General features: G+C 40.3%; 1 protein-coding gene across 4 annotated transcripts in view; it reads left to right on the top strand.

Moving 5' to 3' along the window:
- LOC124147248 (alpha-mannosidase 2C1-like) overlaps positions 1 to 11,799 on the top strand; it is a 59,024-nt gene extending 47,225 nt beyond the window's left edge. For all 4 annotated transcript variants that reach the window (XM_048383473.1, XM_048383474.1, XM_048383475.1 and 1 more), the window contains 8 exons: positions 1,304 to 1,373; positions 3,623 to 3,709; positions 4,077 to 4,220; positions 5,295 to 5,404; positions 6,130 to 6,209; positions 8,177 to 8,328; positions 9,521 to 9,624; positions 10,679 to 11,799. In XM_048383473.1, coding sequence (XP_048239430.1) covers positions 1,304 to 1,373; positions 3,623 to 3,709; positions 4,077 to 4,220; positions 5,295 to 5,404; positions 6,130 to 6,209; positions 8,177 to 8,328; positions 9,521 to 9,624; positions 10,679 to 10,796 — 865 coding nt within the window. In that variant the 3' untranslated portion in view covers positions 10,797 to 11,799. The remainder of the gene's footprint in view (positions 1 to 1,303; positions 1,374 to 3,622; positions 3,710 to 4,076; positions 4,221 to 5,294; positions 5,405 to 6,129; positions 6,210 to 8,176; positions 8,329 to 9,520; positions 9,625 to 10,678) is intronic.
- The last annotated feature ends 13,586 nt before the right edge of the window (positions 11,800 to 25,385 follow it).

Raw genomic sequence — 25,385 nt, 5'->3', positions numbered from 1 at the left:
GTAAGCCAGTTGTTGTATGACGATGTCTCCTTGTACTGGGGCGTGATGGACTACCACCTAGAAACAAGGTAAGCCAGTTGTTGTATGACGATGTCCCCTTGTACTGGGACGTGATGGACTACCACCTAGAAACAAGGTAAGCCAGTTGTTGTATGACGATGTCTCCTTGTACTGGGGCGTGATGGACTACCACCTAGAAACAAGGTAAGCCAGTTGTTGTATGACGATGTCCCCTTGTACTGGGAAGTCCTGGACTACCACCTAGAAACAAGGTAAGCCAGTTGTTGTATGACGATGTCCCCTTGTACTGGGACGTCATGGACTACCACCTAGAAACAAGGTAAGCCAGTTGTTGTATGACGATGTCTCCTTGTACTGGGGCGTGATGGACTACCACCTAGAAACAAGGTAAGCCAGTTGTTGTATGACGATGTCCCCTTGTACTGGGACGTGATGGAGTACCACCTAGAAACAAGGTAAGCCAGTTGTTGTATGACGATGTCCCCTTGTACTGGGGCGTGATGGAGTTCCACCTAGAAACAAGGTAAGCCAGTTGTTGTATGACGATGTCCCCTTGTACTGGGGCGTGATGGAGTACCACCTAGAAACAAGGTAAGCCAGTTGTTGTATGACGATGTCCCCTTGTACTGGGGCATGATGGACTACCACCTAGAAACAAGGTAAGTCAATTGTTGTATGACGATGTCCCCTTGTACTGGGACGTCATGGAGTACCACCTAGAAACAAGGTAAGTCAATTGTTGTATGACGATGTCCCCTTGTACTGGGGCGTGATGGAGTACCACCTAGAAACAAGGTAAGTCAATTGTTGTATGACGATGTCCCCTTGTACTGGGGCGTGATGGAGTACCACCTAGAAACAAGGTAAGTCAATTGTTGTATGACGATGTCCCCTTGTACTGGGGCGTGATGGACTACTACCTAGAAACAAGGTAAGCCAGTTGCTGTATGACAATTTCTCCTTGTACTGGGACGTCATGGACTACCACCTAGAAACAAGGTAAGCCAGTTGTTGTATGACGATGTCCCCTTGTACTGGTGTGAGATGGACTACCACCTAGAAAGAAGGTAAGCCAGTTGCTGTATGACAATTTCTCCTTGTACTGGGGCGTGATGGACTACCACCTAGAAAGAAGGTAAGTCAATTGTTGTATGACGATTTCTCCTTGTACACTTACAGAGTTACTCTTGACAGTCCCTTCTTAATGAGACATACTAGACTGCATTGACAAACTGATGCCATGTAATTTAGAAACTAACAAATGAATATTTCTATTATTTAGAAAACCCATCACAAGTGTCACCCAAGAAGCTAAGCTTGTTGATCAAGGACCTCTGAGGGCAACCATTGAGGTAATGTCAGGCTTTCTTTGGTTTCTGACCAGAACTACAATATTTTCTCATGGATTATATATACACTTTAGTAATTTGTTCAACACACAGTTTTGAGGGTAAACAGTTTGAGGGGGGAAATATACTACTCAAAAGAAGTTAAAGAACACTCACAGTTGGAAGTCTTTGTGTTGCAATACCTTCCAGCAATAAGAGATCAAACAAACTCAACATGCTCAAAGGGACCAATAACTTCTGTTCGTAGTTCGTATCGAGAACTAAGATCTGATTTTAATGAGATTACAGATTGTCTCAAAATGCAATTTGACTTTGTAAACATCTTCTCCTATGAATATACCAATTGAAAAGCATGGTGACAGTGTTGTTGAAGCTTTATTGTTATTTTGTTCTGTTAAAGATATTAAAATATTCAATTTTCACATTATAGTTCAAACAGTGTGTTTTGCTGTAAGCTGAAATCTAAGGGATGACAATGGCCATAAAAATGTTACAAACAAAAGAGTTAAACAGTGTTAACTATAACAATCATTGTGACAGAGTAGGAAATGTTATAATTTGACCCTTGTTCAATACTTTCATCCTTACACAGGAACTATTGAAATATCAATGACGCAGCAAATGTGTCTATATTTGATGATCATTGTTGACAACATATACTCAGGTGAGCTACAGTACCAGAACATCCTAGCTTCACATTCTGACCTTTTATTTAAGGAATAAACGACAAGTTTGAGTTGTTTATCATACAATAAAACACTGCACAGAGAATAAACTATGAGGGGCGCAGCCATGATTGGTTTATTCTTTCTCCTAATATCGATTGTCACATCTCTCCCAGTTTGGGGTGTGATCATTTGACCTCTGCGTTTATCTGTGGACCCGAGCTACATCTGTAGGAACAACTCACTAGACACTTCCATCTTAAAAGTAATGTTGTCCAATTTACGACGTCATCAATTTGCGAGTGCATGTTCGAATCTCCAGAAATGACGTCATGATAGAACAATGTTTTATGGTGAAATAAACCATGAAGTGTCCATTGCCAATTACCAATCAGTGATAATTTAGTCCTGGCTTCCAGTTGTCATAACTATCAGCGCCAATTATCTGTTGGCTTCCCTTGTTAAGTTTCCAACTTTTGTTATCTTATTACTTTTGTTGTTCTTACGTGTAAATATATGTTCTCTGCCTCAATGCTTTCATTCACCTGATGAAGGAGTAAGCATATACTCTGAAATGTTGTGTTCCTCATGATAAAGAAGTTGACATCCTTAAATTCTCTTCCTTATGTATATCACTTCTTAATGCCTTTCAAAGACTTATCTTATATAACTTCTTTCAGTGGCATTTAGAAGTTGGTGTGATGAAGAAAGACAAGTTCTATGGATGAACAACTTCTTTATTACAATTAGTGCGACGTTTCGGTGTAGATCCTAACACCTTTATCAAGCAAGTGATGGATAGTACTGGACAACAGAGATCTTATTTAGACTGATGAATATATACTCCACAAGTTGTCTTGTAAGTGGTAAAGATTCAGTGTTTCTCGGTGTAGGTTTCTTTCAGTGTGGCACATCTTCCTTATGTATATCACTTCTTAATGCCTTTCAAAGACTTATCTTATATAGACTGATGACTATATACTCCACAAGTTGTCTTGTAAGTGGTAAAGATTCAGTGTTTCTCGGTGTAGGTTTCCTTCAATGTGGGCACATCTTCCTTATGTATATCACTTCTTAATGCCTTTCAAAGACTTATCTTATATAGACTGATGACTATATACTCCACAAGTTGTCTTGTAAGTGGTAAAGATTCAGTGTTTCTCGGTGTAGGTTTCCTTCAATGTGGGCACATCTTCCTTATGTATATCACTTCTTAATGCCTTTCAAAGACTTATCTTATATAGACTGATGACTATATACTCCACAAGTTGTCTTGTAAGTGGTAAAGATTCAGTGTTTCTCGGTGTAGGTTTCCTTCAATGTGGGCACATCTTCCTTATGTATATCACTTCTTAATGCCTTTCAAAGACTTATCTTATATAGACTGATGACTATATACCCCACAAGTTGTCTTGTAAGTGGTAAAGATTCAGTGTTTCTCGGTGTAGGTTTCCTTCAGTGTGGGCACATCTTCCTTATGTATATCACTTCTTAATGCCTTTCAAAGACTTATCTTATATAGACTGATGACTATATACCCCACAAGTTGTCTTGTAAGTGGTAAAGATTCAGTGTTTCTCGGTGTAGGTTTCCTTCAGCGTGGGCACATCCAGTTCACTGAAGCAGAGGATCATCCTGGATGCTGGATGCCCCTATGTCAGGTTTGATACGGAGGTAAGAAAGCTATGAAACAATCTTGGTTCTCTGGTACCACCAGGTCTGCTGAACCATTTGTAGTTCAGGACATAGACAGAAAACTCATCATTCAGGTTCCAGGGCCCATTAGTTGAAGGCTGCAATTGACCATGCAAGTGATGTAGCCCTTGTTCAGTATTTCTTATCTGAACAAATGGACTATCAGCTTTGCTTATTTAACTGAAATACGTTTTGCCAGCCTCTAGACAAGCTGCAAATGGTCATAGACTCTTAGGCCTAGACCCTACCTTTACCCCAGGCTCATTGACACAAGTTCCTGAAGATGGCGACATCATTGCACTGCTATCTATATACATGTTATAATGATCCCCTACCCCTATCCAAGGTGAGCTGGCACGAGAGCCACAAGTTCCTGAAGGTCGAGTTCCCCACTAGCATGACGTCATCCCAGGCCACGTACGAGATCCAGTTTGGCCATCTACAGAGACCCACACACTACAACACCTCCTGGGACTCTGCCAGGTTCGAGGTGAGCGGAGATGCTTGGTTCATTGTTATTGTTGGTTGGTGTTCTTGGTTACAAGTTCTGATGGGTTATTGTTTATTTTAAACAGAAAATATACTCCATGGCTACCAGGCCATTTCCAGCATAAGTTAGACATTGTGTAGAGTGCCATGTGTGAACTTGTGATTGTAGCGAAAGCGTGAACAACTAACTTGCCTTGTTCATTTATTGTTTAACACTTCACTCAGCAATATTCCAGCTATATAAAGGCTGTCTGTAAATTACTGAGTCTTGACCACAATTTTTTTTTCCATTAATATTAACAAACAGGGATACGATACAAGTCAGCAAGCATGACCTCCTCATCTCATTAGGTGCCTCATATAAATTAGATTAAATTTTTAAATTGAATAAGTATAACAAAAATAACCAGAAAAACAGGAACTTGTAATGAGGTGAGGTGAAATGGGGTTTAACGTTGTGTCCAAGATTATTGCACTTATATAGCAACATGCGTGCATGCGTGCGTGCATATTTAAATAATCTGAGGTTTAGTAAGTTGTTATTAAATGTCCCTTATTCCATTCACATAGAGGACCCCCTCCTTGTCTAGTGGTAGAGCGTTAGCCCGTAGAGCGGAAGGTCCAGGGTTCAATCCCCGACCGCGTCATACTAAAAGACATTAACAAATGGTACTTGTTACCCTGTCTCGCACTCTGCATTAAGGGGCTAAAACAAGGATTGGTCGGCTCGGAGTCAGTATGCTGTGTCTGAGTGGGGTATACAAGTTATACTGTGGCATGGTATCTCAGCGAGCTAGCACTATAAATCGGCATCAGTCCGGACTAATACAAGCAGCCCCCCCCCCCCCCCCTATGCATGTCCCTATATAAGTGCAATAATCTTGGATGTGATGTTAAACCCCATTTCCAAACCCCACTTGTCTCAACCATTAATTTCATCAAAAACACAGTTAAATGGTACAATTAAATGAAATAATAGTGTTTTAATGGGAAAATTATGCATTTTGATGCATCTGACTGGCACTAGCGTTACAGCAGTGATATACCAATGAACCGATGACACTTATACTTCTAGGTCTGCAGCCACAAGTGGGCCGACATCTCCGAGTATGGCTACGGTGTGGCGGTCATCAACGACTGCAAATATGGATTTTCCACAGTGGATAACATCATGAGACTTTCATTGTGAGGATGAAAATATTTTTGGAATTTTATTATATAATAGTTTTCACAACAAATTTTAATTTAGATTTGGGAGAGACATGCGGTAATGTAGGTGTTCATATCTGTATTGATGCCATGGCAACAAGATGGCTTCTTGCAGAAAATTATGACACGTGAGTCAATTGGTAGATTTTGTAGGTCCATTCTTTTCAGTGTGAGTAAAGGCAGAGCCCATGTCTGCCAAGGATTCTGAGTTGCTTTGTCCTAATATGGTAGGACCCGTGAAGATCCGAGGTAGAATAGGTCTTCAGCAATCCATGCTTGCCGTAAAAGGCAATTATGCATGTCGTAAAAGGCGACTAACGGGATCGGGTGGTCAGGCTCGCTGACTTGGTTGATACATGTCATAGATCCCAATTGCATGGATCGATGCTCATGTCAGTCACTGGATTGTCTGGTCCAGACTTGATTATTTACAGACTGCCGTCATATTCCTGGAATATTGCTGAGTGCGGCGTAAAACAACAAACCAACCAACCAACCTAATATGGAGTTCTGAAGCTCTTTTTCTTACAACTGGCAAATGAATATGACAAATATTTTAATTTTTCAAACGTTATTACAGCTTCCAAACTTCACTGGGAAATGTTCCTGTGGGTGTTGGCAATTAGTAAACATCTATAAGACCTGCATCAAGCTGACATACTGAAATACCGTTCACTGATCACATACCATTATCTCTCCAGGCTGCGATCCACCAAGGCGCCTGATGCCAATGCTGACATGGGCGACCACACCTTCACCTATGCCCTCATGCCACACACAGGTGTGTCGACATTCTGGTTTTAGTCATTGGTCCCCCGACAGTTTCACCTTTGTTTTGTACTCAAACATATACTCAACCGAAAAAGAAACGCAAGTTGTACATAAAATGCGGATAAGGTTACGACCATTAACAATATGTGGATAATATTAAGAAACGATAGCAGAGAAAACTTTTGATAGCAATTAGCCTCGATTGTTTGATGACAACCATCCGTGTTTATTGACAAATTCCCTCGAAAACCGGTTCCCCCAAACAGAAAAATGACAAATGTCAGTCATGTCCTTCAATAGCGTGTGTGGCCTCTGTTAGCTGTGATACAGGTCGCGCATCGTCATCTCATTGAATTGACAAATCTTTTGAAGAAGGCTTGAGGAATCCTGTTCCATTCCCGCACCAAAAAGGCTTCCAGTTCCTGTAGTATATGTGGCTGCCTCACAGCCTGAAGATGTCTCCCAATCTTGTCCCAGACATGCTCAATTGGCGCCATGTCTGGTGACCAAGACGGCCAGGGCATTACAGGAATGTTATTCATCGTGAGAAGGTCCATAGAGACCAATGCTGTATGGGGACGAGCTTGTCCTGCTGAAAGACCTGGAGTTGAGGTAGACCCAGCAAGAGAGGTCTGATGTGATTACGAAGAACATCATCCCTGTGCACGACAGCAGTCACATGATCGTGGGACATGTGTAGAGTGAGTGAGTGATTGACTTTGATTTTACGCCGCCTTTAGCAATATCACGGCGGGGGACACCAGAAATGGGCTTCACACATTGTACTCATGTCGGGAATTGAACCCGGGTCTTCGGCGTGACGAGCCAACGCTAGGCTACCCAACCGCCCGAACATGTGTAGAGGGGTCCGGTAGTGGTAACTGAACCCTCCCTACACCATGATGCTTCCTCCTCCCCACAAGTCGGCCTGTAGGACACCGCAGCTACCGTAACGCTCATTGCGTCATCTCAACACTCTGATGCAGCCGTTGGTGTGAGAAAGGTTGAACCTTGATTCATGAGTGAACCACTTGAGACTTTAGATAGATATATGTTTTTTTGGAGTACCATTCAATAAATCTCCATCTTAATTAAGTCCTCCATCATATTTAAAGCATGGTCATATCTATGTTTACAACAAATGCAACATTTTTTTGATGCATCAAACAAAAGGATTTGATATCTAACTATAAAGTATCAATACAATCCAGTGGACATCCTTAAGGCCATACATGTTTTATTTTCGCGCACCCTTGCTGAAAAGCATCTGGAAACGAGATAAATATTTATTTTTGTTGTGTCTCCCACTAGTGAATACAGACCCTCTTATAGAAATAAAAATTGTCATATATAAATTCCATGTCTACATCACTATCGGTGATTCAAGAAGCCAGCTCAAGTTTTAACTGAATGACTTTCATAGTAATCAGGGGCGGTCAGGCAGCCTAGTGGTTAAAGGGTTCGCTTGTCACGCCGAAGACCCGGGGTCGATTCCCGACATGGGTACAATGTGTGAAGCCCATTTCAGGTGTCCCCCGCCGTGATATTGCTGGAATATTGCTAAAAGCAGCGTAAAACCACACTCACTCACTCACTCATAGTAATCATGGTAATAAGAAAATAATTGACATAGCTATTCACAGTCAAGTCTCGTTAATCCGACACTCGTTTATCCGACAATCGGCTTTATCCGACACAAATGATGGGAACCGATTCAATCAGTGCTATTTAGACCCGTCAATCCGACAGTCTCGCACTCTGACTCCGACACACATAATTTGCAACGAATTGCTGAAATCACCCATTAATCAGTCTCGTTAATCCGTTATTTTTATTTCGACCGACCTTGTGTCCAAAAGCTGGAATGAATCTGTGAAACACAAAATTAAAAAGGTGTGGCCTAAGCTGAAGTACTGTGTGATGGAGGTGGTTTGATGATGAGGTGCTGACACCAGGTGTGTGTGGTTGTTGATGCAGGCAGCTTCCAGACAGCGGGTGTCATCCGGGAGGCCTACAACCTGAACAGCCCTCTACAGGTGTACAACGCCCCGGTCACCGCCCTACCACCAGGGGGCGCCTCCTACTTCACCCTCAACACACCACAAGTGATACTGGAGGCGGTCAAGCTGGTCAGTAACTCAGTTTGTCCCTGTCATTAGTCCTACTATTGCGCTGATGCCCAGCTGACCTTTTATTGTGTTGTTCAGAGTTGTGTCCCTTGGTTGTCCCAGTATTCACTCAACGTTGGTTTGAATCCTTGATTGTCACCCTGCCTAGGACTATGCTTGTCGTAAGAGGCGACTAACGGGATCGGGAGGTCGGACTCGCTGACTTTGTTGATGCATGTCATCGATCCAAATTGCATGGCTTGATGCTCATGATATCAATCACTGGATTGTCTGGTCCAGGCTCGATTATTTACAGACCGCCGTCATATAGCTGAAATATTGCTGAGTGCGGCGTTAAACAACAAACAAACCAAACCAAACAAACTTGGCGTTACAAGGATAAAATAAAGACTGGTCGGCTAAGTGGGGTATTCATGTTAAACTGCGGCATGGTTTGTTTGTTTATTGTTTAATGCCGTACTCAGCAATATTCCAGCTATATGACGGTGGTCTGTAAATAATTGAGTCTGGATAAAAAGTTCCTGTGATTTACATCATGAACATAGATGTACGTTACGCAATTGGGATACGATGACATCCATCAACCAAGTCAGAAAATCTGACCATCCGATCCTGTTAGTCGCCTCTCACGACAAGCATAGTCACCTCTTGCGGCAAGCATAGGCTGCTGAGATGAATTCTACCCCGGATCTTCACAGGTCCTGTGGCACGGTATGTCAGTGGGACAGTACTATAGAACCGACATCAGTCAAGACTATCACACACACATCTCTCACAACATTTGGTGAACAAGTTAGACTTGCATGACTAGCTTTCATAAGATTACACATTGTCAAATAACTGAAAAAAATCCTCATTTAGAATACATCCCAGTAATCTGATAGCAGAGGTGGCCCACTCGTTTGAGACATATGTTTCACCGTACATAGTTCTGTCCCTTTGTTATGCCAGGATATGCTTATTGTGTATTTTGAATCTGATATTAACCATTTTTTAAAGTTTTCAAACATGAAATGGAGTGTCCGGAATTAATTTAGTTACCACAAATAGTAAACAAACAAAACAAAACAAATCAAATAAAACAAAACAATTACTAACCTGTCTGACTTTGGTTCAAGTTGTCCCACAATTAGGACAAATATTGAAATTCGGAATCTACAGTTTGAATGGATTGTTTTGTTTCTTTCACCAGTCTGAAGACGATGATGGAGCTATGATTCTGAGGCTGTATGAAGCATTTGGTGGCAAGACCAGTGCTACCTTGTCCACATCTCTACCCATCAAGACCGTCAACAGGTAGGGGAAAATCTGTTACAGAGTAGTTGGTGAATAATTGGTGGCATGGAAGACCCAGTCGTCTAAGGCACCACAATTGTCTGTGCAGAGTTCCATCCCTTGTGCGCGCCAGAATCATAAGATCGTGGGTTCGAATACCAGTTTGTCAGCACCATACCTGTGTTCGTGGGTTTCACCGAAGTGGTAAACGTCTGAGACCTGCATCACTTCGGGCTTTCCTCCTACATTAAGCTGACACGCGTGATATAACTGTCATACTGTCAACAGCAGCGTTAAACCCAACTCACTCACTCTGGGAATAATTCAAGTTTTCTTTTGGAATGGTGATATAAGTGCTCAGTTTGCTTTTTGGAATGGTGATCTTAGTGCTAAATTCTTTTTGGACAGTAATACCACTATGCTTGGTTTTTTAAATGGTGATCTGAGAGCAAAACTTGCTCATGGCGTTCAACATTTTTTGTCATAGGGTCCTGGTGGATCCTAACAACGTTACTACACACTATATACGAGATAGGGAAAAGAGCTACTTTCAGGCCTCAACAAACCGTAAATTCCAAAAATACAATCACCAACCTTTGACACTGAGGAACGTTTATGTCAACATTCTTATAAACCAGAATGACTGGACAGAAGGACTGGGCGCGAAAATGCAGAAGTAAAAACAGTGCGCCAAAACGCTACAAAACAAACATTCAATGGACATGAAAATGTTGTGTTTCACGTGCAAGAGGCACTTAACATGTTACGCGACTGTGGTTTTGAGTTCAATTGTGCAAAAGTTGTCAGGTGGGAACATGTGCTTATAGTTTAGTCCCAAGACAGGAATTTAGGATAGAAACGTTGTTATAAAACAACATAGTAACTGAGTTCACATATAAAAAGTGAACTTATCCACTATTAGTGTAGAAACATTGTTCATTATAGAAAATAGTGTAATTGATTCGATACATTAAAAGTATGAACTTGTTTCAATAGTTTATTGTTTTGAATTTAGGGGTTATCTTCACTCCAGTGACAGCTTACAAATTCAAGCATCCCATTCATGTCCTTTCAGATGCAATGGCCTGGAGGAAGTTGAAGAGGATGGGGATGAGTTTACTAAGGGAGATGTCTCAACAGTCACCGTCTCATTCACAGCCTTCCAGATTGTCAGTTTGATTGTGAAGTTTTAGTGGCTTCATAAAAATAACAGGAATGGACCTTCTGGTCTCAGGAAGTATTGTCGGCTCCACTCTGTGGCTCCACGTTGCCTGGCAACACGGGGAGTGATGCCACGGGAGTGAGGCCCATGTACAACCAGATGCTACTGTTAATCATGCATTCCGCAGAGGTTATTGATGTATAGCGTTTGTATGCTGTGGAGGAAATAGGAATGTTGCCTCATATTTAAACAGTGCATTAAGTTTTCATTATGTATTTTCATTGTAGTTTCTTGTCTCTTGTTTTATGGAGAGTTTATTATGAGTTCATTATGTCCCCCCCAACACATCCCTAAAAGTCATATCGTTTTTGGCTCGGTTCCTGATGGCGTTGGCGTCGGCGTTCCCATCCTATTCCAAGCCATAACTTGAAAACTGTTCAATGTGTTCCAAGGAAATTATTCATATGCATTGTCGTTAGCTGCCTTTTGCCATTGTGATTTTTTTCTAAATTTTATTTTTTACGTTTTCAGGAGCACAATTTCGACTCAAACTAGTGTTTCGGGATCATAACTTGAAAACCTTTCAACATGTTTCAATAAAACTTGGTATATGTATTGCTCATCAGCTTAACTCGTGCCTTTTGATATTTTGAAATTTTCTAAATTTTATTTTGTTACCTTTTCATGGAAACAATTTGGACAAGTCTCAAACAACTCCAGGTTTTTCTGATTTCTGGTGTGATTGGATTAAGAAGACAAGTACTAGATACTACCCTATCACTATATGTGATAACTATGCATTTTTGGAATTGTGTCCATTCTCAAATACTTGTCAATAGATATTGCTGCCAGACTTTTCATTATGTTGGCATAAATGCTTTAATCGGAATCTGTACCAGTATTTTTTGCTATTTTTGTTTTTCTGGTTTGCAAACACATTTGTCAGAACAACTTGAACTAATGTATCCAAAAAAGGATGCTGTAGACGTATGTTTTTATGAGTAAAAACACATTCTAGTTATAAGTAAAAAAAATAAAAAATGATATTTTAAAATGTTTTTGAGGTTTTTGTTAAAATATCTTTAAGTTTGTTTTTTGTTGAAGAATTTTCCTGAGCATTTTTTTATTAATCTCTGTTCAACCCTGCCAACCCCTCAAAAACTGTAAAATACAAAAAATTGTAATTGTCTTGTGACATTTGAGAACTGACAGAGTAGATTGCAAAAACAGACCATATAGTGCTTTTTATTTTGAAGTTAATTTAGCTAGATACCTTTATAATGCTTATGTTGAAAGAAACATTTTCCAATATTTAACAGCCTGACTGTATTATTATATTCTGCTGACAAAGGCCTGTGGTCTATACACATTGAATACAAAAACAAACTGAAATGGAAAATTATTTTGAAGTTCTTCTCATATACTTATCTTTTTGAGTATTTGCTTTTGACAGTACAATGTTGTTTATATTTTATATCAGTGAGTAAGTGAGTGAGTTGGGGTTAACGCCGCTTTTAACAGTATTCCAGTTATATCGCGGTGTGTCAGCTTAATGTGGGAGGAAAGCCCGAAGTGATGCAGGTCTCAGACATTTACCACTTCGGTGAAACCCACGAGCACTGGTATAGTGCTGACAAACCTAGAAACATAATCGGGGCGAATCGGGATTCGAACCCACAATCATAGGTTTCTGGCGCGTGCAAGGGACGCAACTCTGCACAGCAAATCACTTAGATCACTGGGCCACCCGTGCCCCCATATTTTATATCAAGAAACATAATCACCTGAAGCCTTTATTGGGAGAAAGATCTACACTTGTATTCTCAATATAATCTATGTTATATACTACATGTACATGCATTATATAATAAAATCACTTAGCTGGCTTGAACTTGTGTTATTCAATTATTTTTCTAAATTGTTTGTTTGAACAAGGATGCTTCCTGTTCTGCATTAGGCTAAAAAAAATAGTCTAGGTTCTCAGGCACCGCCCGCATCATCATAAAGTTTGCCGCACATTTCGTTTTTATTTCCATTTTTAATTTTTTTAATTAAAAATCCTCAAATACTTCAAGTCCAATGGTGGTCAAATACTGTATTCAAGTATTTTACTATCAAGGAATACATTTATGTAGGGAGGCCCTTTCCCGTGTTGATTGTACACAATTGTTTATTGATTATACGACTGTTTATTGGTTTATACATACTAGTGTGGGCAACCAAAAAATAAAAGAAAAAAGACACCACCCACCCGCACTATATTTTCAAAAAACATTGCCTGAGAACCAATTCTTTTATTTTTTTAAGCCTTAGTCAGCAGTAAAAACCATTGTCTTGAGTGTAAAAGTACTGAGAACAATTAATGTTACATGAATTTTACCAAGACGCGGGTAGAATAAGAGTTATCGTTCTTGTTTGAAGTAGTTCTCGTGTTCATACGCCAATATGGAAGCCTTCCAATGATGGCAGCGTCTGTAAATGCAGAAATGGTGTTTTTCATCTGTTTCTAGAGTTTTGTTTAAAGTTCATTTTCTATATTTTGGTAAAGGTTTAAGTTTCATTTATTTTTAAAAAACAAAGTTTTTCTTAGTTAAATATTTGGTCCACTTAAAGTCATGGTCATTTGAACCTTCTCACTTTGGCTTAGTGGAGAAAGTGTTTTGTCCTAATATGTCACATGACCTTTGAAACCTAGAAATTGTAAGTTCAAATCCCCATTTCTCAATAAACTTTTGCAGATAAATTAATAACTTGTTTACAGCCTCAATTTCATTTCAAGTCACATGATCTAAAAAGCACACGTTCCCCACACAATCGGTCAAATCTCCATCTTGTTGGGACCACAATTATATTCTCCAAAGTATGAAGCAACACAAATGTAAGTAAACTCATATTTGTCAAAGTTAATATTATTTTATCTCTCAAGTGTTCAATGCATTTATAACTTCAATTCAGTAATCATTTGACAGTTGTAAGCAATTTTGAGTATTTTGTCAGAAAGTTGTTTGTTATTCTTTTAGATTGGTAATTTTGACTATTTATTTGGTTCAGCCTATAGTAAGGATTGTATTTTCTTTCTATTTTAGTTTTCTGAACCTCACCCACCAATGTATTCAACGTAAACAAATGTAAACAAAGATGGTCGTCTAATAACGAGACTGAAATTGCCTCATTATAACGCCACAGAATGTAAACATGGTTTGAAGTTGTATCTTGAAGTCGTCTTTACCGTTCAACGTCAGCTCTTCAGTTCAACTCCTTCACCAAGGATTATGTCTGAATGGATATTGTTCAAAGTTTGTATTGAACATTGTGATTAACGCTCAACATCATGTAATAAAAATCCTTGTTGGTGCGAGTGTCAGAAGTCAAAATCAGAAATTAAAAGTTCTAACTTCTAATTCATGCATAGTAATGGAATCAATGGCAAAAAACAGGCTATAACACTACTTAGAACAAAACAACATAATAAATCCAGACCAAAGCGGTTTCACTCCTGGACGCTCAACCTTAGAACACCTCGCCCGACTAGAGCAGGACATTAAAACAGGCCAACTTAACAAACTATATACTACAGGCATCTTTCTAGACTTCTCCAAAGCATTCGACATGGTTTTGCATAACGGGCTAATAGAAAAACTACGAAAAATAGGTCTTAAAGGTCAAATAATTAACTACATCCAAAGTTTCCTAACAAACCGCAAAATCACCGTGGGCATAGACCGAACGCTATCGGACCAATGTCCCCTAGAAAATGGCACTCCCCAGGGCAGCATCCTCAGCCCCACACTCTTCAATATTATGATTAACGATCTATTCGAGGGACTATCCCCCAAAGTAAACACATAAAAATTCGCGGATGATGGAGCCCTCTGGATCCGCAGTAAAAGCATTAAAGTGGCCCAAAACTTACTACAAAAATCTCTAAATAAAATACAAAAATGGGCTGACAAATGGGGCTTCTCCCTAAACTCAGAAAAAACCCACAGGAATTGTATTTAAACACAAAAATATGCAACCCGCATATTGCGGGGGGTATAATGTACGTATGGTGCGTGTGTATGGTATAATGTACGTATGGTATGTGTGTGTGAGTGCGTGTGTTTGTGTACTTGTGCGTGTGCGTGTGTGCGTGGTATGGTATGGGGTGTGTGTGTGGGTACCTACGTGTTTGTGTATGATTGTGTGCGTGACTTTATAAGTTATTTGGCGTGTGTGTGTGCGTGTGCGTGCGAGCGTGCGTGTTCATAACCCAACCTTAATTTTAAACATTGTGTTAGTATATGTCTTTTTCTTACCTTGCCCAGATCATGACGTTATAATTTGCTTTTATGTCTAAGTGTCTCGTAGGCCATACCTGGTCGGATGTTATATTTTACTGTTCGTGTACATGTTTTAGTATGAAGTGTATATAACATGTGACACTATAATAAACAGTATTCTCTCTCTAGAGTCACCCCTCTCTCTAGAGTCGCCCCCTCTCTCTAGAGTCACCCCTCTCCCTAGAGTCACCCTCCTCTCTGGTCACCCCCCCCCCCCCCCCCCCCCCCCCTCTCTAGAGTCACCGCCCTCTCTAGAGTCACCGCCCTCTCTAGACTCACCGCCCTCTCTAGAGTCACCGCCCTTTCTAGACTCACCGCCCTCTCTAGACTCACCGCCCTCTCTAGACTCACCGCCCTCTCTAGACTCACTCTCTCTAGACTCACTCTCTCTAGACTCACTCACTCTCTCTCTCTCTCCAGTATCAGGCCCTAAAACTAATCACTCGAACTCAACATGGCACCTCCTCCACCTCACTCCAGGCCTTAACAGGAGAAATGCCACTTAAACTACGTAGGGAAAAACTTACCCTAAACTTCTGGGCCGCGTCCCAATCAAACCCTCTAATCGAAAACTTAATAAAAAACAACATTAGCCCTAGCCCGGAAAATCCACTGCTTACTCCAATTTCCCAAAGAATAACCAATTACCTAAATGAACACAAAATAAATAATCTTAAACAAAACAATAAATCACCCAATATCTTCAATCCAAAACTTAAAATACCAAAAATAGACACAACACTAGCCGATACACTAAATAAACAGACCGATCCTAACATAGCTAAAACCACCACACTAGCATACATAGACGAAAATTGGCCAAATTGGTGTCACATATACACAGACGGATCCTCAGATCCGATCTCAAAACACACAGGTTTCGGAGTCCACATCGCACAACCAACCAAAAACACCCAATCATACCGACTCCCAAACAACCAATCCATATTCACGGCCGAACTCATGGGAATGGCTTCAGCACTACACAATCAGCAATCTAAAAAACACCAAAAAATCCTCATCCTAACCGACTCCCTCAGTGGTCTAAAAGCCCTCAAAAACAAAAACACTAAAAATCGCCCCAAACTAATAAATCAAATATTCAAAAGCTCAAACAACTTAACTAATGCAGGTAAACAAATAGAGTTCATTTGGATCCCCGCCCACGTAGGAATCTTTGGAAATGAAAACGCAGATAAAGCATCAAAATTATCCCTTAAACTACCAGAAATAAGCTTAAACTTACCCAGCTCAAAATCAGAAATCAAAAGTGTCACTGAACAAAAAATCAACAAAAAATGGCAAAATATATACCAAAACTCAAACAGCCAAATCAGGAAAGTACTAAAAAAAACCTAACTAAACCAAAAATACTACACCCATCCAAACAAATCGACAGAATAATTACTAAACTACAAACAGGCCCCACCAAACTAAATAATCACCGTAAAAAAGCTAATCTACACACAACAGGAAACTGCACACATTGCAAACAACAAGAAACACCAGAACACGTACTCATTCACTGCATACACTACCAAACACACCGAACAACACTACAGACCACCCTAAATCTTAAAACCGCACTTACACTAGAGTCAATCCTAAATCCACAAAATAAATTAGAAAAACTCAAAGCCTTTGGCATATACCTAATTAAAACAGGACTAATTAGTCGCATTTAAACCCCAAATAAAATATTAAAAACAAAACTACCTAATCAAACAACCACCCAACACACACAGCTCCCTTAGTTCGTCCTCCACCCAATCTTGGCATTCATTCCAAATCTCAAAATTTCAAAATTACTATATAAGCAACCCCTAAAGCCCCCCTCCTGGGTTGCACAAACTCACTTTTTACCCTTTACGGAAACTCATTAAATGGCCTGGCCGGGCCCGTGTGCGACATATGCTTGCAGTCGGAAAGCTCACGTTAAATCTCCAATATAAGTACGTAAGTAAGACGTCAGTTCGAGGGAACACCACTCTAGACGAAGGTAAGACTTCCGTCCGTACCCCCTCCAAACGTTTTATATATTAACATATGGCTAGTTACTTCCAACTATATACATAAATAGAAAGTCTTCTGTTTCACTTAGGGGCGGTCGGGTAGCCTAGTGGTTTAAGCGTTCGCTCGTCACGCCGAAGACCCGGGTTCGATTCCCGACATGGGTACAATGTGTGAAGCCCATTCCTGGTGTCCCCCGCCGTGATATTGCTGGAATATTGCTAGAAGCGGCGTAAAACCATACTCACTCCCTCACTTCTGTTTCACTTTCCAGTCCAGCCGACTTCATCCAAGCGAGGTACCCCGCAGGTTTGCTGATCTCATCATACTGCACATAAACTCGATCCAGTGGTCGTTGAGATAGCCTCTCCATGAAAAAATCGGTCTGGGTCTATTGACACGGCTCTTCGCTTGGTTGACACTCATTTCTGTACCGTCCTGCAGTACAGAACAATCTGCAGTATCAGGTAATTGATATGGCTGAAACTTTGTATTAGCTTGTGAACTGATACATGATACGCTTATTTCTGTAACGATAGGTATCGTTTAGCAAACTAGGTTTATTGTCATTAAAGTACACGATCAATTGACGCAAATTATTTCTGACATTTAGCTGTATATGATGTAGAAAAACGTTCAGTGTGCTCATGTATAGAAGACATTAACATGGGCTAGCCCAAGACATAGGGGCGGACACATTAGTTTTCGGGGGTCGGGGAGCTGGACTGGTGTCGTAGTTGAGTCAAATTGTACTCGTAGTACTTAATGAGTGACGAGGGGCGGTCGGGTAGCATAGTGGTTAAAGTGTTCGCTCGTCACGCCGAAGACCCGGGTTCGATTCCCGACATGGTTACAATGTGTGAAGCCCTGGTCTCCCTCGCCTTGATATTGTAGGAATTCCGCTAAAAGCGACGTAAAACCATTCTCACTCACTAATGAGGGACGAACCATTTCATCTTGGATGGGGATGGGGGAAGTTTGTTGAGAATATTTTCCGGTCACTTCTTGAAGATATACCGTTCGTGTCTTCTTCTCTGAAAGGAGTGATTGAGTGAGTATGGGAATACGCCACTTTTAGCAACATTCCAGCAACATCACGGCGGAGTCACCAGGTCATGCGATTGCAAATTCATTTCTTACCCAAGTCATTATTAAACCAATCTATTTCACACACCATTACCCAGACACAGAATACTCTTTTTTTACAAACTGTTGCAGGAATGAGTGATGTGATGGTTAAAAAGACCCAATCAAATTTAGCAATATTTCTTTCTGTTTTCAATAACATCAAAACAACCTAGTTATACATTCTATTGCCCCTCAGTTTATTTTTTTTTTATTTGAATATTGAAGTCAAGTTTTAAATATGATAAAACTGTCACGTCCGTATGTCAAGTTTGTCATATTCGTTGTGTCTAGATTACAAAACGTGCTGTCAGATGTCCCCTGAATAATATCAACAATGATACAGTTGGTGGCGGTACCAACTGAGGTATTGGTGTTCACTCCGTTGTGTTGGAAGCTTTCAGCTGGAACACGGGGTCTCAAAGCGTCTCTTCACGGCAATTTCATTAAAGTCAAATCTTAGTTCTCGCTTCAGCTAAACAAAGATCTGTGGACATCCCATTACGGGTCACGTCAGACCGACCTTGCGTGAACTTTGACCGGCCAATGGATTGACCAATCAGAAGGCAGCTTTCTCGTGCTTTCCGGCACTAATTTCAAATTGGCGACTTTGCTTCGGAACATATTTTGCCAAATTCTCGAATACAAATTTGAAACCTGAACAAAGAACATTCTGGAATGGCTAATAGATGGTCTAGACTGTATGGGTTATGTCGTTTAACCCGCAACTATCGTTCAGAATACCCCGAGTTAAAGTTTTCGAGGTTGCATGATTAGAAATCAGATTCCGACGGTCTTTTTCATAATCTGGTAAGCGAAGCTCTGATTAGTCGGATGAAAGGTCGGTCTGACGTGACCCCCCTAATGGGATGTCTTCAGATCTTTGTTTAGCGGTAGCGAGAACTAAGGTCTGATTTTAATGAGATTGCTCTTCACGGAATCTTGATTCATGGACCGCCTCCGTGGTCTTGTGGTAGAGCGTCCGCCCGGAGAGCAGAAGGTCCGGGGTTCGATCCCCGGCCGCGTCATACCAAAAGACGTTTAAAGATGGTAATTGTTGTTACCCTGTCTGGCGCTCGGCATTAAGGGCCTAAAACAAGGACTGGTCAGCTCGGAGTCAGTATACTGTGTCTGAGTGGGATATTCATGTTAAACTGCGGCTTGGTATCTCAGTGAGCTAGCACTATAAATCGGCATCAGTCCGGACTAGTACAAGCAGCCACACACACACGTCCATGCATGTCGTTATATGAGTACAATAATCTTGGACGCGACATTAAATCCAATTTCACCTCACCTCACCTCTTGACTAACGAGATTGTGAGATGCTTTGTGTACGTGACAGGTGTTACATTGTACGTGACCTGTGTGGCGAGTGTCGGGCGATTAGTTGGGATCTCCATTTACGAAGCCATATGTGACCGTAATAGAAAGTTAAATTCGAGATTATTCTCGAACTGAAAACTTAGTTGACATGTGATTGTTGGGTAAATATACACATCACTCAAAGATGGGGAATGCAGATACATGAGATTTTATACGAGCATTGGTGTCAACCTGGGCTGGCACCAGTCAAAATTTACTACTCGTGTACCCAACCCCGTATTTCCCGACCCAACCTCGAGAGATTATTCCAAAAGTCCGATTGGGAATAGTCTGACCGTAGCCTTGGCAAAAAAACATTTAGATACTCGTTTAAATACTCGTATATATACTGGTCACGCATTCAGTGAAGTTGTATCTGATATAAACATATTTATTTCCATAAAGTGGAGGGATTGGCAAACAAGCAAATTTTGCTTATCTGAATGCGTTTCTCAAACATGATACATATACAAATAGCAATGTATTGATAGTGACATGAGAAATAGCATACATTGTATAATTGACCTTAAAGGAAAGTATTGTTCTGTAAGTGTTTAATTACTGGATTATCTTCCATAACTACAGCACAACAACATCGCTATATCATAGAGCAAAGCCATCATCTCAGACAAAATCTCTAAATCGGCAAGAAGATAGAATAAAACTGTGCACCGATTTCAAAATTTCAAGATTTGTTACTGTCGTTACATTTGAATTACCATTTAGAATTGAATTTTAATCGTAGCCTTTTACGAAATAATACATGTTTTGCCCTACTGTACTGTTTAAGGGACACGTAAGAAAGAAATGAAGAGCATCTTCCGTATGATGGCCACAACAACATCTCGGGCTGTCGGATATAAATCTGGCAAATTTGTCGGCGTTAAGATCACTGCAGCTAAGCCTGAGACGGGAGTGTATAACCTGACATAATCTTGATCCATAATTTGTATCTCTATTTAAACTTATATAGTCAGAAGGAATGCGTGCATAGTCAGAAAGATATGTGAACATTAGTCACTTATTGTGTCACCGTGGAAGTTCTAGATAATTTTTGCCATTAAACAATATACCACGGAACTAACTACGGGTCCGGGTAGTCCTGTGGGTATCCGACTCCAACTCAGGAACCACCCGACCCGAGTACCCGACTTACCCGTCCCAGCTCTAGTGTCAACGGGTGTTACAATTCCAGTATTTTCTGAGCGAGACCGATCGCGAATAACAGTTTGACACACATGCGAATGTAATCATTTCTGTATTACCCATTTTGTGTTAATCATGTTGGGTTCCTTTTATGAAAAATGCGCTGATTTCGACTGCCGACACCAACAATGAAGCCAGTAGGAAATTCTTCTTATTTAATTACACCTAGACATTTTCGATAACAGACAATATAACAGAGTTCCAGATAAGCTGCGTATCTGCGTGAAATACGCATCAGAAATGCAGAAATACGCAGTAAAATAAAATCCAAGCGTATCAAATACGCAACGAACATTACAGATACGCTACAAAAATAATACTTGTGCGTATCATCAAAATATTGTGAAGTAACCCTGCGTATTCGATTAGCAAATCAGCAACATATTTTGAAATTATAAACGGGCATTCCGTCAACCTTGCCAAACTCCACGATGACAGTTACATCATGATCATTTGCCATCCCACTTTCTTGTGGAAGTATCGTGGTATTTTTTAGTCCTATAAAGCTCTCGAACCCACACGGCACCAGTTTGCAGGGACTAGATGAATAGTGTTTTTAAATATTTAACTGAAATACCCACATGTGTAAAAACTATCTAAACCAAAAGCTTATCTGGAGCTATGAGTATATGTGCCAAAGGTATTCTCATGTTCATATGTCATTACCAAAGCAATGATTATGGGAGTATGTCGATCTGACTTATATGGATATGTCACCTTGACTTTATTTTGAATGGACCTTTTGCTGCTTCTAAATATTTACTTCAATCATAAAGTTGCTGCAAACATTCAAGTAGAAATGAACAAGACCAACAGTTTGACAGTTGATGCAAGTATGTTTAAAGGGAGACAACTCAAGTATGGCCTTGCCACACATCACCTTGTCAATTGTTAATTTTCTTAAAAATTAATCCCAATTCCATTTTCTATCATCCTAATCTGTATTTTTTTCACCAAATATGGCAAATAATCACCATTATGTGTTTAAAGACATCCTGATTAAGGCGTCCAGGAAGACATCATTTTCCCCTTTTTCTGCCATATTTGTCCCGATAAATAATATAAGATGGATAAAATATATTTGCCAGTGGTCGATTTTGGTTGGGTTTGGTATGGTTTGACAGAATATGTATATGATTCATTTTAACATATAATTTGTCTGTTATCAAAAATGTCTAGGTCCTTCAATAGAGGTTATCACGCGAGTGTTTGGGGATGGTAAATATCCTGCATTAGGAATAAATATTGTTTATTCCTAATACAGGATATTTACCATCCCCAAACACACAAGCGTGATACCCTCTTTATCATATAATGTCATTCTTTAGTACTGTGCTTGGAAATCGCTTTCCCTCTCTCAAAAATATTACCGAAACATTGCGAGTTTTCCTGGAATGCGGGCATTAATATTTTTTACGTCACAGGGTAAGTGATGTGTCAGTCGGACAGTGACAGTAGCCAATATAGTTCGAACTGAAATCTGTTCAGTGGCAAAGCAACATATACGCAAAACAACAATTGTGTTTACTTGCCTTTCGCGGTCATCCATCGGTCTGTCCGCTAGAGTAACTGCCCTTTGTCAAAAGGAAGCTACTCTAACACTAGTCTATGAGACGTCACGGCCACGTTCAGACGTTGTTGACAGTCTGCCTGTCCTGTCATAACGTTGAGAAGTGCAGTCAGATGTACACACAGAGACAAAACGAAACTAGGTAACAATTCAAACATATTTCGGCCAAATGCAACTATTTTGAGTTGTGGAATAGGTTTCCAGCCGCAGAGGTCTACTGATCCCGCTTGGCTAGGCCTAGTGCCCTCGCAAAATTGTTTCGAAATTTATATCTCCAAAGTTGCCAAAACTTAAAAAAATGCCTTAGCTACGTCACAGTTAGACACTGATTTTCAGTATATTAGACTGTTCTTTTGATAATGATAGCAATTATCCATGTTGTTTATCCAGATTCCCGATGGTTAAGTCTGACTCAATCGCCGAATGACAAGGGCGACGCCATGTTTGTTTATAAACAGTGAAAGTAGTCCCTACTTGACCTTTGATATTTGCATCTCTATTCGCATATGACGGATATAGTTTTTATCCGTTGGCTTTATCCTGCCGAGAAATCTACCCATTATATGATAATTATTTCTACTGGCCTATTAAGGCAGATGTACAGTCAAAATAACCAATATACTGAACAACAAAAGTTCCTGTGACATTGAATAAGATTTATTGCAAAGTTATGTTTTTTAACAAATCTGAAACAATTTCGGGTTGAAATAGATAAAAGACTCCTGTAAGTGTTCACATGGTTTAATTTGCCATACTGACTTCAGAAAATGCGTGATTTCATAAAAAAAAACCATGAACATGTCAAAATGTCAATTTACAAATCAATAGCGTGTGAGTCCACCTCTGGGTGCGATGCAAGCAACACATCTTTGTCTCATTGAATGGACCAGACGTCGCACAAAGTCCTGTGGAATATCTGTCCATATCTACTGGAGTATGTTTCGAAGTTCCTGGAGTGTCTGTGGAACACATGGTTGACGTCGAAGGCGCCGATCCATCTCATCCGACATGTGCTCGATTGGTGAGAGATCAGGGAAGTGAGCTGGCCAGGGGATGACATTCACGTTGTTTTGTTGAAGAGAATCCTGAACAAGTCGAGCAATATGAGGCCGGGCGTTGTCATCTTGAAAGGTAATGCCTGGGCTATTGCGACGCAAAAACGGTGGAACAACAGCGCTGTCCATTGATATTTCCCTCTACCTCTTCCTCGACACAATAATTGACGTAATGTTCACCTCGACGTCGGTACACTCGAATCCGTCCATCGCTGTGGCCGAGGTGAAAACGAGACTCGTCAGTGAATAGAGCTTGTCCCCACTGCACGGCCGTCCAGCGTAGACGCTGTCTGCACCACTGTAGACGTGCTTGACGGTGGTTTCCTGTCAAAATGGGACGTCTGGCGGGTCTTCTGGCGACATCTGAGGCGACGACGTACGGTTTGTGAAAATATTCGTAGAAGGCCAGGGATGCTTCTTGCAGTCATTGTTGCTGGCTGGAATCGATTTCGTAGGTGTGTTGTTCGAATCCAGTTGTCTTGTCGATTATTGGTTACGCGTGGCCTGCCACTCCGAGGATGGTCTCTGACTGCATTCGTCTTTTGCCAACGTCGCCATAAACACCAAATGGTGTTTCTGTGGACGTTAAATTATCTTGCAACATCCCGTTGACTCGATCCTGCTTCAAGCATATAAATGGCTCGCAGACGCTCATTTTCGGACAGGCATGGCATTTCGTTATGTTGAATAATTGCGTAATTTTGTTGTTTTTCTGAGTGGTTGTTGTCAGCACGATGCTAAACAATGAATATGGAATCCCGTTAACGCACATGTTTTTATACCCATTCTTGGGTAGTGAAATGCATGGGGCTTGCATAAAAGTCAACTTTTGCATGGAATGCATGCTTTTCTGTAGCAGTTGCGTTTTTGTGACTTGATTCCATACATGTACTACAATATTGAAAACCAAACTTTACTTGTTTGAAAAATACACTAAAATATTGGTGTCACAGGAACTTTTGTTGTTGAGTATAGATTACGAGTAATGAAACCAGACATACGGTAAGGATAAAAAGTTGAACGAGCTGATTGGTTACTAATTAAAAGAGTTGAACAAGCTATTTAGATACTAATATTAAGAAAGAGTCTATTGCTTGATTAGATATTCATATTGTTTGATAAAATCGTATGTGCACTAGTGCAAATATCACGCAGCGGTGTATTGTTTACGTCATCCGGACGGACTTGGAATCTTATTGAGACGTAAAGTCGGAATGACGTCACACTAGAAACGACGTCATAGTTGAAGATTTTCCTGGCCGTCAGCTGACTTTGCAAACCGCTCAGTGCCTCACTGTGATGACGTCGCGGTTTCAAAAACGCATACATTGTATCAAAAATGTTCTGGAACTTCTTATTTCTTCACTCAGTGTAACCAAATTGTATAACATGCAACTCGAGTTAATTGTCTTTCCACCAGAATCTAAAGTCAATAAATCCAAACGATCTATGCACTGCCTAGCCATTGATAAAAGTGCTGGTATTGTAAGTCTCCTACTTTTTTACATAATCGTAATATGGAAGCACCCGACTGTGGCAAGTTAAGTCAAGTAAGTCAAGTAATTATATATATAAGTACATATCCTAACGGTGATCATAGACATATGACATTTTTGTCGAAGTACACATTCATTGAGAATTTTCCGTGATTTATATTTACAGATAAAAAATCCCGATGAAATTAATTGTCAGTGCTTTTGACGTCAAAACAAAATTGACGGAAGTGGTCGTGATTCGTTAATACGCAGACTGTTTCAAAGATTATGTTACTAAACGAATGGCAGTTTTAAATGTAAATCTTGAAGAAATCCTACTATCATCCATGTAGGTTTCAGTGTCCGTCCCCCTTTCATTAGTGATAAAAACAACCTCGGGGTAATTGACATCGGACATTTTCAAAGGACAAAAACATCGCTAAACAGCCCTAACAATCCTCAAATTGACATCGCTCAATATCAGACATCATT

The sequence above is a fragment of the Haliotis rufescens genome, unplaced genomic scaffold (genome assembly GCF_023055435.1).
Source record: "Haliotis rufescens isolate VD_foot unplaced genomic scaffold, xgHalRufe1.0.p SCAF_49, whole genome shotgun sequence".
Classification (NCBI taxonomy): domain Eukaryota; kingdom Metazoa; phylum Mollusca; class Gastropoda; order Lepetellida; family Haliotidae; genus Haliotis; species Haliotis rufescens.
Note: the sequence above shows the minus strand (reverse complement) of the source record. Positions and strands in the feature narration are given on the sequence as shown.